At 36.9% G+C, this 12573-nt stretch overlaps 1 protein-coding gene across 2 annotated transcripts in view; it reads right to left on the bottom strand.

Annotated features, from left to right (window-relative positions):
• The window catches only part of LOC126486454 (F-box only protein 21-like), a 102608-nt gene that overhangs the window by 25064 nt on the left and 64971 nt on the right, over positions 1-12573 (bottom strand). The window contains exon 9 of one of the 2 annotated variants that reach the window (XM_050108949.1): positions 497-553. The exons of the other annotated variant lie outside the window; for it this stretch is intronic. Coding sequence (XP_049964906.1) covers positions 497-553 — 57 coding nt within the window. The remainder of the gene's footprint in view (positions 1-496; positions 554-12573) is intronic. 2 annotated transcript variants of the gene reach the window in all.

Here is a 12573-nt window from a genome sequence, read left to right as displayed (position 1 = left end):
AATTTATATGACATAGTATACAAAGATACAAACACATGGAAACACATTGCTAACATAACTTTTCATATGCCATGATGCTAATAATAATAATAATATTAATAATAATAATTACACAATATTTGTATTAATGGACTTCAACAACAAGATGAATCAATAAACATATGATGCAAATTAAAGAAAAATAATGAATTCAGTTCTATGTACAGTGAACTAAAAATACTTCAAATATTAATATAAAGAACACAAATTGCATCTTATTAAAAATGAGGAAGCAAAATAATGGTGAATCAAATCCTGTGAAACTAAAAAATTAAATCAGACCACTAACACACTGATTAAAATACTACCCCGAATACAGTGATACAACAATCAGCAGCTTTTGAGGACTATGTGGCGTCCCGTCTATGATGTAATTTCTCAAATATAATCGTTTTTGAATGTAATCATGTTGGTAAAGGAAAAAAAAGACAGTCTATATGCAATTGTTATTACTTGCCTTATTCTTGCCCCAGATGCAGTTTGCTTTGCATTTTGTCAAAGCATCATCAGTGGTCTGCAACAATTTTCATACTTTATTTTAAATGTTTCTTTCTAAAATTCTCATTAGAAGAAAATACAGTTCATGTTCGAAGCAATACTAGAAGTACATGCACTAGTCTATAAAGCCTCATTGTTTCAGTTGTGAATTGTTCTGGCTGCTTCCCAATGTGCTTGCATGCATGCATGCAGCTTCATTAATGAATATTCCAATGTTCCACGGCAATAACATACAAATATAGTACTAAAAGGTATTTACAACTATTTTTTTAAAAAGTTTTTCTACACCATTAATACTTACAAGCCAAATAGATGCATCATACTCGCTTCTATTCAACTCTACATCAACCAAGTTGTGAGTGCTGTTGACAAACCAGCCTATCAGAATTGTTGCTGCAATTTACATTCTTTGAAAGTAATGTGTCATTTGTTTGGTGCGGTGTTGTGACAATGAGAGACCAGAGCTTGAGACATTTGTTGAGAAACAATGGTGGCCACAGCAGTACAGTTCAGTACATGGGTATGTAGGTTATCAGGTTATCTGGTGAAGGTTGTCACGGAAACATTTAGTATCCTCCAGTCAACTGCACATCATGAAATGCAGCAGAAATATCCAAATGCAAACTATGTTCATAATATTGTTTGTAGGATAATCTTGCAGCCATTGACACTGTGAATTAGGAAGTGTGTATCTGGGACAGTGGGGAATCCAGAGCTGTTTAAAGAGGAGAAAGAATCAACTGATAGTAAGAACAGTCTTCAAACAGCATGAGGACGTTGAAAATTATTTTCTTACAGGAACTACCATAAGGGATGACAGAGTTCTACTTATTGTGAGCCAAAGTGAAAATGCAATTAACAGGATTGTAGAATGTAAATTCAAACGAATTCACACATACAACAGAAAAATAGCAAATGATGCATAAAAAAAGTTTCTCAGATTTTACTGCCATAGTGATTTTGAGACTTATATGGGGTGAGTCAGTATGGCATTCAATCCTTATTGAAACAATCAATTTTGAGGTTTTAAGAGTAAGCTTCTCCATAATACACAGCACTTCTCTTTTATTGTAAGTTATTTGAGTTTATTCAGAATCTCCATAGCATTTGCGATGAGCAAATAAATTCATGGCAAATGCACCAATTTTCTACAATTAATAATTAATTATAAGTTTATACAGCAGCCTGAAAAAGTTTAAAACTCAGGCAAGCTGGAGTAGGGGCAAAATTTTGTTTTACAAGCTAACCTTTCTGTCAGCCACAATGCCAATGTTACGTGACACTCAAAACTTCGCTGAACTATCACCATCCTTACATTTATTAAAATTTACCACCATATTAAACCACCATCCAACAGAATTTCTTACTTAATACGCAGTCAATAGGACATGGGGTGTGCGCAGTTACAAGATGTAACACTGATGTCACAGCAAATGCTGCCACTGCTCAACTGCCAGCCATAATTTATTGTGCTGTCATTGCATTTTTGAGTGACTACAAAGTTGCTTAATGGATGCACCTGCATCCACTGTCTGTTGGAAATCATGTAATCATACAATAATGAGTATATCTGCCTATTTGTGCAGCAAAATATATTACATTTATATATGTTGAGGGTCAACTGGCAATCCCTGCACCAAGCATCGATCCTCCACAAGTCTTCCTGTATTCTGCTGCAGTTTTCCAGCATTGAGACTTCTCTGTATATCACAGCATCATCCATAACTGATGATTAAGTGTAGAGTTAAGCTACCATTATCAGTACATTGGACAGGGAACTCTTGTGTTAACCACTAAAGATATTGAAAAAAGTTAGAAATTAAATATCATGTTACTCCTAAGATCAATGAGAAGAAATCAAAATTGATAAATGCTTATAAATGTGCAGATTCTTTTTCAGTTGCAAACATCTGTGTCTGCTCAACACATATTGCTGATTTGGCTCATGAAAGGTGTTTACTCTTCGAACTGTTGACTCTTCTTTGAAATGCAAGTTAGGGGGTAGAGCAAAAAATTTGGAGACAAAAGCGAAGTTCACATACAGAAATAGGAGACATTTTACAGGTAAATGAAGCACCTGACAAAAAACGTTAAGCACTCAGGTGGCAGCTGCACCCGCAAACACATCCAATCCATCAGCAGATATGCAAGTGGTTAGACTCTCAATTCTCTGCAACAGATTGAACAGCTACCACAGTGAGCTATTGTTGTCAGTAGGCCTGGTAGGATATATGAGGGGCAGAAACAGTATCGGATGTTGAGAGAACCGAAGGACAAGGAGATGCTGAGCACTCTTTTGAGCCAGTGTTCTCAGCACCTAACAAATCTTGCAAAGGACTCCATTGTGGGTCTATATTTGCCTGTCTGGTAGAATCACACAATATCTAGATTTGTGGCACATTTATAAATTTCCACAGACAAGTGATCAGCACGGCTGAATTTCATGTGAGGGGCACAGGGTCGAATCCCGGCTGGGTTGGAGATTTTCCTTACTTGAGGACTGGGTGTTACCACCACCAATACTTCGCTATTTTTTTAGCAATGAGACACTTAAATATTTTTCAGCAGTCTCATCACTGTTACTGTAAATACTCTTACATGTGACAACCAAGTGAGTCTCACAAAATTTAACGCCTCTTCAAATTCTTAAAAGCTAATTTATGTCCCTTACATGCCAGTCAGGTATGTTACGCATTCAGAATCTCTGACTATAACTGTGCACGTCAACTTTTACTGTGTGTTAGCTGGAACAGAAATATTTTTCCCCAGTGGAAACTTGGGGCAGATGTTCAGCCCTTCCATCATGTCCAAGTGCTGTCAACTGCAGGCATCACTATGAAAACGTCAGCAGCGCACAGCAGTTCATGACCACCAGAATACATGGTTCACCACAGTCCACCTGGTACTGTTATTGTCTTTTGCATGGTAATTGTTGAATGATCATTTTATTTATTACAATAGATAATATTTCATAATTAATTATTTAGTCCATAACATGAAGCCAAGTGTGCAAAGTATACTATGAAAATGGGTACATATTTTTGTAGAAACCTTGCATCAAAATAAAGGGTTAAGAAACATGACCAGAAGGGGTGTTTGCATAAAATTTAAAACTGAAGTTTTGCGCCAACCTCTTGAGTGTCAGCTGAAGTTTGTAAGTTGTGGTCACAAGGTTAGAGAAAGAGCAGAAGAATAAATATCACCCACTTACAAAGGAAACTTAACAGGACTTTTCACACTGGAGGAAACACTATTAAAAGCAACAATGAAAATGATATCACTTTAAATATTTCAGTGAGGGCACCATTCTCTTCATATAAAATTATCTGAGAAGCTATTCAGCATCTATTACATCACTCGCTTCATAAAGGAAGGACAGAAGTAAAACAAGGAGATGTCCACAAAAAATCCGATTGCAGAGCTGAGGTATCATACCTCTAAGTTGTGTCACACTCACTCTTTAGATAACAAACACTTATATATTTACTGAGGGAGAAAGATCCCTGTCTAGCCACCTCCCATAGGATTTCTATGGATTAGGAATACAGTTGCAATAGTACCCCATTATGAATTCAATCAAAGAAGGGGAAAAAAACTGTTTTTGTACAGGCTACGCAAGTTTTAACTTCCATACAAAGAACGGGCAACAATGTTCACATGCCTTACAAAGTGAGTCAGGCCACAGCAGATGTGCAAGATCCAGTAATTGAATGCAGGAGGAAGAATATTGAGAATAGTTGACTGAGTATGGGCGACAGCTGTGTCCATGAAGCTTGGCCAGTTACTACTACACCTCCACCTTGCTACACAAATCTTTGATAATAGACAACAATGTTACCCTTAAAAACCCTAAAGCTTTTCCTAATTTTTACTTGGAAACAATAAATTTCAATAGGATCATAAGATAGGTTAAATGAGTTGGAAGAGGAATTAAGTAAGATCAAATGAGATGTGACAAAGGTGATCAAATAGCATTAGAAGCAGAACATATTTCATTACAGAGAGAGTAGAAAGAAATTTCATATCTATAGCTAGTTGCAGAAAAATAAATTATGGAGGATACATAGCAGACCCCGTTGAGACTTCAGGCACAACAGCAAGACTTGTTCTAAATATATATAATATGGACTGACAACCAGGAATGATGGTCCGGGGGGGTCATTTCTTTTCATAGCAGGACCACTTTGGTTCTCATCAGCAGCACTCTTGGTATATTTACAATATTCTACACACTGTTTTGTTGCTCTTCATTGCAAGCCAGCCAGGGCTTACACTTCAGCAAGATAGTGCCAACTCACACATGGCATGGGTTTCTACTGCTTGTCTTTTTGCTTGCTAATGGGCAGGGGCTTCCAAACCAACTCAAGATTTTGACAATCTAACATGTCAATTGGAGATAACTTGGCACAACATCCCTCACGAGAACATCCAACGATGATCAACCAATGCCAAATCGAATAACGAATTATATTAGGGCAGAGGTGGACCAAAGCCTTATCTGACTTGCTCAGTTTGTGAAGCTCTCTCTCTTGAATAAATTGTCCAATATTTCTAAAACATTCATCATTTTCTTGTCTCTTCATGTAGAGCACTACCCATTTGCATCCCATTTGGATAATTCCTTCATGGTGCCTTTTTTTCCCGTGGAAATTATTCAACATGTTCACATTCTGGTAAAGATGTAGAAGGTACACACGAAGAGTTACAGAAACTGAAATGACAGGAAATCTCACTACAAGATGTTTTATATGAACAGGGGGAGTGGCAGTCTAACATAAATCTGGGTGAAAACCAAAAGAAAAATTCTTCAGATAGATACATGGAATACAATATTGGAAGTGACTGTGGTTATATGACAGTGTGGTCCCAGCACTGGTTGCATGACCATCTCAGAAAAAAAATTGATCTTAGTTGTGTGAATTCCCTCACGTTTGGTTAACTCAAAAATATTTATAAGATTTTTTTTATTGGTTATCATTTAGAAACAGCAGCTACTTTTGCTTCAGCCACAAACATTCTTTCACATTTACAATCATCTGCTGTTTTTAAATTATTCAGTAATGGGTTGCCCCAGTTCAGATAAGAAGCATTTAGTTCAGTCCACATAGACTATAAATTAAAACCAAGCTCACGTAGCTGGAAGTATTCCATAATATATTTCTAATGGCTCAAAATTACTGGTCGCAAATTAAAGTAACTCAACTTTTGAAGAGTATTTCTCCAAAGAAGGAATAATTGCTCAGCAGTAATATTTTCTGTGCTATTACATTACACAATATAGTTACTTTTTATAAAGTACCAATGGTGAGAAGCTTACACTTAAAAAGATATACTTTTTTAAATAACAGAGTTTTTGAATTTTTTCATTCCCTGGTCTGCAATTTCTTTGTTTAGGGCACCAGATAAAAATCTGAAAATTACACACTTAATAAACCTTTATGTTATCAAACTTTAGTATAAATTTCCACTTTGAGATTCAATGAGAAGTTATGAAAAGAAATTACCGGTGCGAGTCGAAAATTTGTTTCTTAATATCTGCAATATCTGGGCTAATGAATACAGTGTATCAGTTACATAATTTAAATATATCTATGATAATTTTCTTAAAAAATAAACCAACTACTTACATTGTCTTGTTCTTATCTTATTTGTTTTTACCACATTGTTTATTGAACAACAGAGGAATACCTTCACTCAGTTTCATCATTAGGTTAAAAGTTCGCCCAGTTACAGCTGTATATTCCATGGGAGAAAACTTCTTCAGTACATTGTAACAAGCATCCAGACTTGATACTTTTCCACATTTTTAAACAAGGTCCTCGGTCCTGGTGGGTGGTAAATTGTAACACGCACATCTTTGTTTTGACAATCAATATTATCAACTTGGCAACCCACCACTGTTCACCACAAACACAAACCACTATGTCCTCTTTTTTTGAATTGTCAGTGGTACACGTTTTCCACATTGTGGAAGTTCACTGTCATGGGATGTTGATGTGAACTCACACTTGGAAGAGTTGTGCGACTGAGGTATAAAACAATGCAAAGATCGGGTGCCTTTAATCTTCTAACGAGTGTTCAACATCTTCTCCAAGGAACTGGCATAAAGTTCTTGTATTTCCTTATATTTTCCCTGTTCTTTACAGAATTCAAACATTTATTTAGGTGTCAAGATCCAGTTCTCTCAGGTCCGCTGCAGACTAGCTTTCAAACTTTCGTGACAGCTTGCTTCATTGTACATGTGACACTATCTCACACATTCTTCCCATGACATGATGCAAAAAAAAAGTGCCATTCTGCATCAAGTCCACGATCTTCTTTGTGAAAGGAAGTGTGTGTGTATTTGCAGCACCACCAGGGAAGTAATAAGTTTTTTTATGGAAGGAGGATGGTGCTGTTTTGCGTAGTTTGTCAATTTCAGTTGAAAAGCAAGCACTACTGTAGCATTGTGTTCAAGGTAGTCACTTATGACACAGTAACTGAGACACTTAATCTTGATCTTTATAACAGAACAATTGGATTAGCTGTGGTCCATTTGTTTACCCATTGCTGCCCTTAAACTTCATCTCTGAAGTCTTAAGAACTAAGCATTCATCAACTGAAAAGGCTTGCTTTTCTCTTTCAGAAATTTGCCCTGAGTTTTGGTAATAAAATGATACATTTTCTGGTTTTCAAGGTTAGCTACCAACACTTCATGAAACTCTTCTTGTGGTTTTGTAATTGTCACAATTTCCATTCTGTCTTGTGTCACCCATTGTTTGTATTTTATATTGTCAAGCAGCAAATCGTCTTCTTCCAATTCTTCCAACATGTCAAGTAAACCTTGTTTGGACAATCCTGACATTTTTCCATGATCATACAATTGTAACTATCAATATTGCAAACCACCACTTCCAAAAGGTCTTTATAATCAACTACAAGATTAGCCTCATCTATCATCAACTTTACATTATGGTGATAGAAACAAATGCAAACATCACAGGTGTCAGATGCCCCCGCAACAATACGCCATTACAGTCTCAACTTGCAAAATTTTAACCTCCCAATTTTATTGTCAGGATTTTCTTTTTTGAATTCAGTGAATAGTTCATTTAAATTACGCAATATTAACCTCTTATGTCTGAATCTTAGTACAATTTTCTTTCACAGAAAATCTTTTTTGCGAGGAATCAGACGCTGGTTATTGTCATCTTCATAAAACCTAATAACCTTTTTGGACATCTTTACATTTATGAAATTAGACGCATATTTCTTTTGTAATGGAGGGAAAATTCCCAGCTCTTTTACTAATTGCATTGTTAATTTAATCAAACATTCTGACATATTAAATTCATCACTAACTTTTGCTCGACTCCAACAATTTGGTAACAAATCTTAACTTTATCCTCTTTCCTTGAAATACAACCTTTAATTTTTAGCTTTTCCATCAAACCATCATATTTTGTCAGAGAATTTTTAGATCTTCCATTTGGTGTAGTGCAACTTTGCTTTTGATAGCAGTTGCCACTTTCTCAATTTTTGCATTCAATGCAAAAAGTATTTTCTGTGCTGAGTCTTCTAATTTTAGTAGCAGGCCATATACTAGGATTTCAGAAGCTAAGTCCACTTTTTTATAGTCTCTGATGAGTCGAAAAACTCTTCATCTAAATATCACCAACCCTTTCTTTGTTAAAGACAAAGATTTTACAATAACGTGTTGGACACAATGACTTTCCTAGTATTACACTGATAAAAGGGATTTTATTTTTAGAACACTGATCAAACATTATTTCTCTCAGACCTTTTGTAATAGGCTTTTTACGTTTCTGAAAAGGGTCCAAAGCAAGACTGGTCAAATATGTGCTGAAATTAAAGTATTTAATTTCATGGTATCTGCAAGCTGAGATGACCTCTGAGACAACTCTTAAATAAACCAACACATTCCTCTTCAGAGTACTCTTCAATTAAAGTGAAGTCTTTAGGAAACACTCCATTCACTCTTTTATGGCAAGCTTCATTAATACAAACACCAGGACATTGAGACTCCATTATTAAACAGCACACTTCAAGAGCACATTGTTAACTGAGTGTGAGTGAACAGATGTTGGTGGAAGGGGCAGACAACACACAGAGGATTGTTTCAACACCTACTCATACTTTAATTTCATGTGTTTTTCATGCATTTAAATTACGTAATTGATATACTCTATTCCACTAGTCTAGATGTTGCAGATATTAAGAAATGTGTTTTTTTTGTGTGTGTGTTTTCTTGGTAACTTGCCACTGAATCTCAAAGATGAAATTTATTCTGAAGTCTGAAAATTACACACTTAATATACTGTTATGATATCAGATTTTTTATTTTGGTTCCCTAACAAAGATATTGCTGGGCAAAGGATGAAAAAATTCAAAAATCCATATTTGAAAATACTTTTTTTTGGTGTTTTGGAAAAATACTGTTCAAAAATTGCATTTTTTTAAAATTCTGTGACCATTAACTGTACCATTAAAAATATATCAAGGAATACATTCAGCTAGGCAACCATGGTTTTAATTTATAGTCCAGTGTGTTGAACTAAAGACTTCTTATTTGAAAGGCCTGGGGCAATCCATTACTGAATAATTTAAAAAACTGCAGATGCTTGAAATGCAAAAACCCACTTGCAGCCCGAAACAAAAATGGCAGCTGTTTCTAAATGATAAACAATTAACCCCCCCCCCCCCCCCCGTACCTCTCTGTCCACCTCCTCCGAAAAACCCCCCTCCCTCTCTGTCTACCTCCTCCAAATCACACTCTCTATCCACCTCCTCCGTGGCTCAACATTTTTTAAGTTGTACCTCCTGAATTATGTGTTGTGCAACGATATAATTTTGTGGGTATGTTCAGCATTGTGCCTGATGCGGCAGTTTTACTGTACCATCAGCAAAAATGCGGTAAGAGAAACGCTTTTTTCCTTTAATCATTGTGTGGGAGCCTTCAGCGAGGAAAAGTTATGTAAAGTTTTGAAATTATGTGTAAAATTTTTTGCAAGTCACCAAGTGCTCTCATTCTCAAATATTAGATGAAAAATTTGGTTATTCCTGCATCTTGGGCTACACTTGTTTTCCACCTCCACCCTAACACCTTTGACTGGAAGGGTGGTTCTTTCCAGACAGGAAGTGATACATGTACCAAGTCTAGGTGAAATCAGTCCAGTGGTATAGGAGGAGATGTGGAGCACAAAAAAAAAAAGAAGAAGAAGAAGAAGAAGAAGAAGACACACACACACACACACACACACACACACACACACACACACACACACACACACGCATATGTACGTTTATATTATGTATGTATTATCTGACAGTCCAAAAATTTATGACAAAATTACCCAAAAACTGGAAAGCATCATTGGCAAACAAAGCATATGAGAAAACACTTCTCAAAAATGTGAAATAAAAAAAGAAGTTTAAAAGTCCACGCATGTACTGCCAGTTCATTGTGTCCAACAGGCACAATATTTCATGATCAGACCTCTTCCTATTATCAGGCGCACTATTTTATCACCCCAGGATGTCTTGTATCCACGTTGCCTGTGGGCTACTCTGTATGCAGTCTATGCCTGAGAGCCCGTGACAGTGGCTAAGAAGCAAGAGCATCTGCTTCTGCAGTTGGCGACGCCCAGCAGGACACCCCGGCTAGGGTATCATGGATTTGGGTACTCCATCTGCTCTCTCCACCAGCTCAGCGAGTTTGCTGAGTGTATTTGTAATTAGATCAAGTGCTGGTTCTTGCTGGGACTACAGTTGCAGTCCCAGTTGATGAGATTGTTCCTGGTACATACTTTGATGGCCTCTAATGACATTGTCCCAGTATTCCCACGCTGGTGCTGAAGTCCAGGATCATCCGTCTTCCACTGCCTCAGACAAACAATGTAATGCAAGTGCTGATTTGTCGGAATACATCAACTGATGTGGGTCATTAGTGTTCTCAATTGCAATTTTCGATGGTGCACATTATTTGCACAACGTGTGTTGCCTCACTGGCAGAGAATCTGGTATACCACACCTTCCATAAACAAGTGTCATCTTTTACTCTCCTCAATTACACTCGTGTTATATTGGGTGGGCAGAAGACAGATCTTACCAGGGCTCTTTCAGTATATGTGTGAGTTTACCTAATAGCACACCAGAGTGCGATATAAAAGCAGCGACTGCCTCTTCCTCCATAACTTCGTCCATCTCCACAGGTTGCACTGTAGTGGTTGGCATAGAGCATACTAATCTGCCACGCACACACTGTGTACTAATATTTTGGCAGCACATTCCTCTGCACAAGTTGATGGCAGCTGTCTGCACGCTAATAGATATCAGTGTGCGTTTGTTTTGAAATACACTGCAACTTTAAATGCCATCTGCTCTTCACTTGACACTATGTTCAGAACAGTGCTCTTCCTCTGCTTCAGTCTCTATAATGAATCTGATGTTGGTGAGTATAGAGTAAATAAATCTGATGTTGGGGAGTATAGGGTATAGGTGCATGAGGAAGTCACCGAGTTTACCTCTTCCATGTGGCCAGATGAATATGCCATCTGCAGAATGGAAAAAGCACCTAAGTTTATATTTGGATGAATTCTGGGCTTCTTCCTGCAAGTATGCCATATATACATTCATAACCATGGGCAACAGTGGGCTGCCCATTGTGACTATCTCCATTTGTTCACAGTATTCTCAATTAGCGTTTTCTGCCGCACAGTAATTTTATTACCATCAACCCCTCTAGTGTCAACCACTTTTTTTTCCTATTTTTGATGCTACTTACAGACAAAGTGAGCTGCATTTTCACTGAAAATAATATCTTATAACTCTCAACTAAGGGATTGCTTCCTGTTATTTTCTTTCTGTTAACATCTGCAGTCACTGATGAAACATACTTTAAGCATCAGTCAACTCAACCCAGTTCTCTACTATATTAAAAGCAGACACAAACTAATATTCACACACATTCCAGTAGATACTGAGCACCATACTGGATTATTTTGTTATTTATTTGCATTTAAATATTTCTTAATTTTTTTAAAAAGGGATTTTAGGATTGGAGAATGTTAAGTGCATACATTATAAAGGTTCATTCTCATAAATTTAATAGAAAATATTCCATTAATTCCCTGATATAAAATTTTATCAGGCTATGCACAATATTATCAGTTATTGATGAACTAATAAAATAGTCCTGATAAATATAATAAGCATGGTTTACAACTCCGCAAAATTTCTAAGTAATATCATAGTTCTAGAAATTTACAGCAAATTTTAAAATTCCCTTTTATCCATAGAAACAGGAATACTTAGTTTTCTTTCTATTTGGTGATAGTCAATGCGACTCTCATTCACTGTCTCAGTATATCTGAACTGGAATCTTGCACAATTTCTAGGAGTAATATGTGTATAGCACACAGAGGCTCTGGAGGGCACTAACTGAATCTGAACATAATACACAATTGAGAAGCCTGAGTTGTCGGATGTACTGGGTGGCCCGATAGAGGACAGAAAGCACTGCAGTCAAAAATCGTGCACTGTTATTGAAGAAAGTATCTAAAATGTTTATTGCTAATGGCAAAGGTGCATCCAACACCATGGCCGGTTTCAGAGCCATCAGTGTAGACTAAGGTGCTATCTGCAAGTTGCGCGCAAAGTTTGAGAATCTTTCAGCGAATTAAGTCAAATTTACATTAGCGTTCCTTGGAAAAGTCCAACCTCTGCACAAAGGCAAGGTGATGAAGGGGTCTCATCCTTCAGGAACATGGTAGATAATGTGAGGTTAAGCTTCTGAAGCAGTAACCAAACAGGAGGCAGCAAAGATGTTGCACTTACTATGTACTGGCAGTCAGGAAGTTATCAAGAAAGTGCGCATAGGATGGGTGGTTGAGCATAGAGAACAGATGGTACACATGTCTGCTAAGGAGAAGATTAAGTCGGTATGACAGTAGTAGTTTGGCAGCATGTGGATAGAGACTTATAACTGGGATAGTGTAGAAACTTCCCATGGCCAGTCAAATGTGTCGATGGTGGACT

The sequence above is a fragment of the Schistocerca serialis genome, chromosome 1, assembly GCF_023864345.2.
Source record: "Schistocerca serialis cubense isolate TAMUIC-IGC-003099 chromosome 1, iqSchSeri2.2, whole genome shotgun sequence".
Classification (NCBI taxonomy): Eukaryota; Metazoa; Arthropoda; class Insecta; order Orthoptera; family Acrididae; genus Schistocerca; species Schistocerca serialis.
Note: the sequence above shows the minus strand (reverse complement) of the source record. Positions and strands in the feature narration are given on the sequence as shown.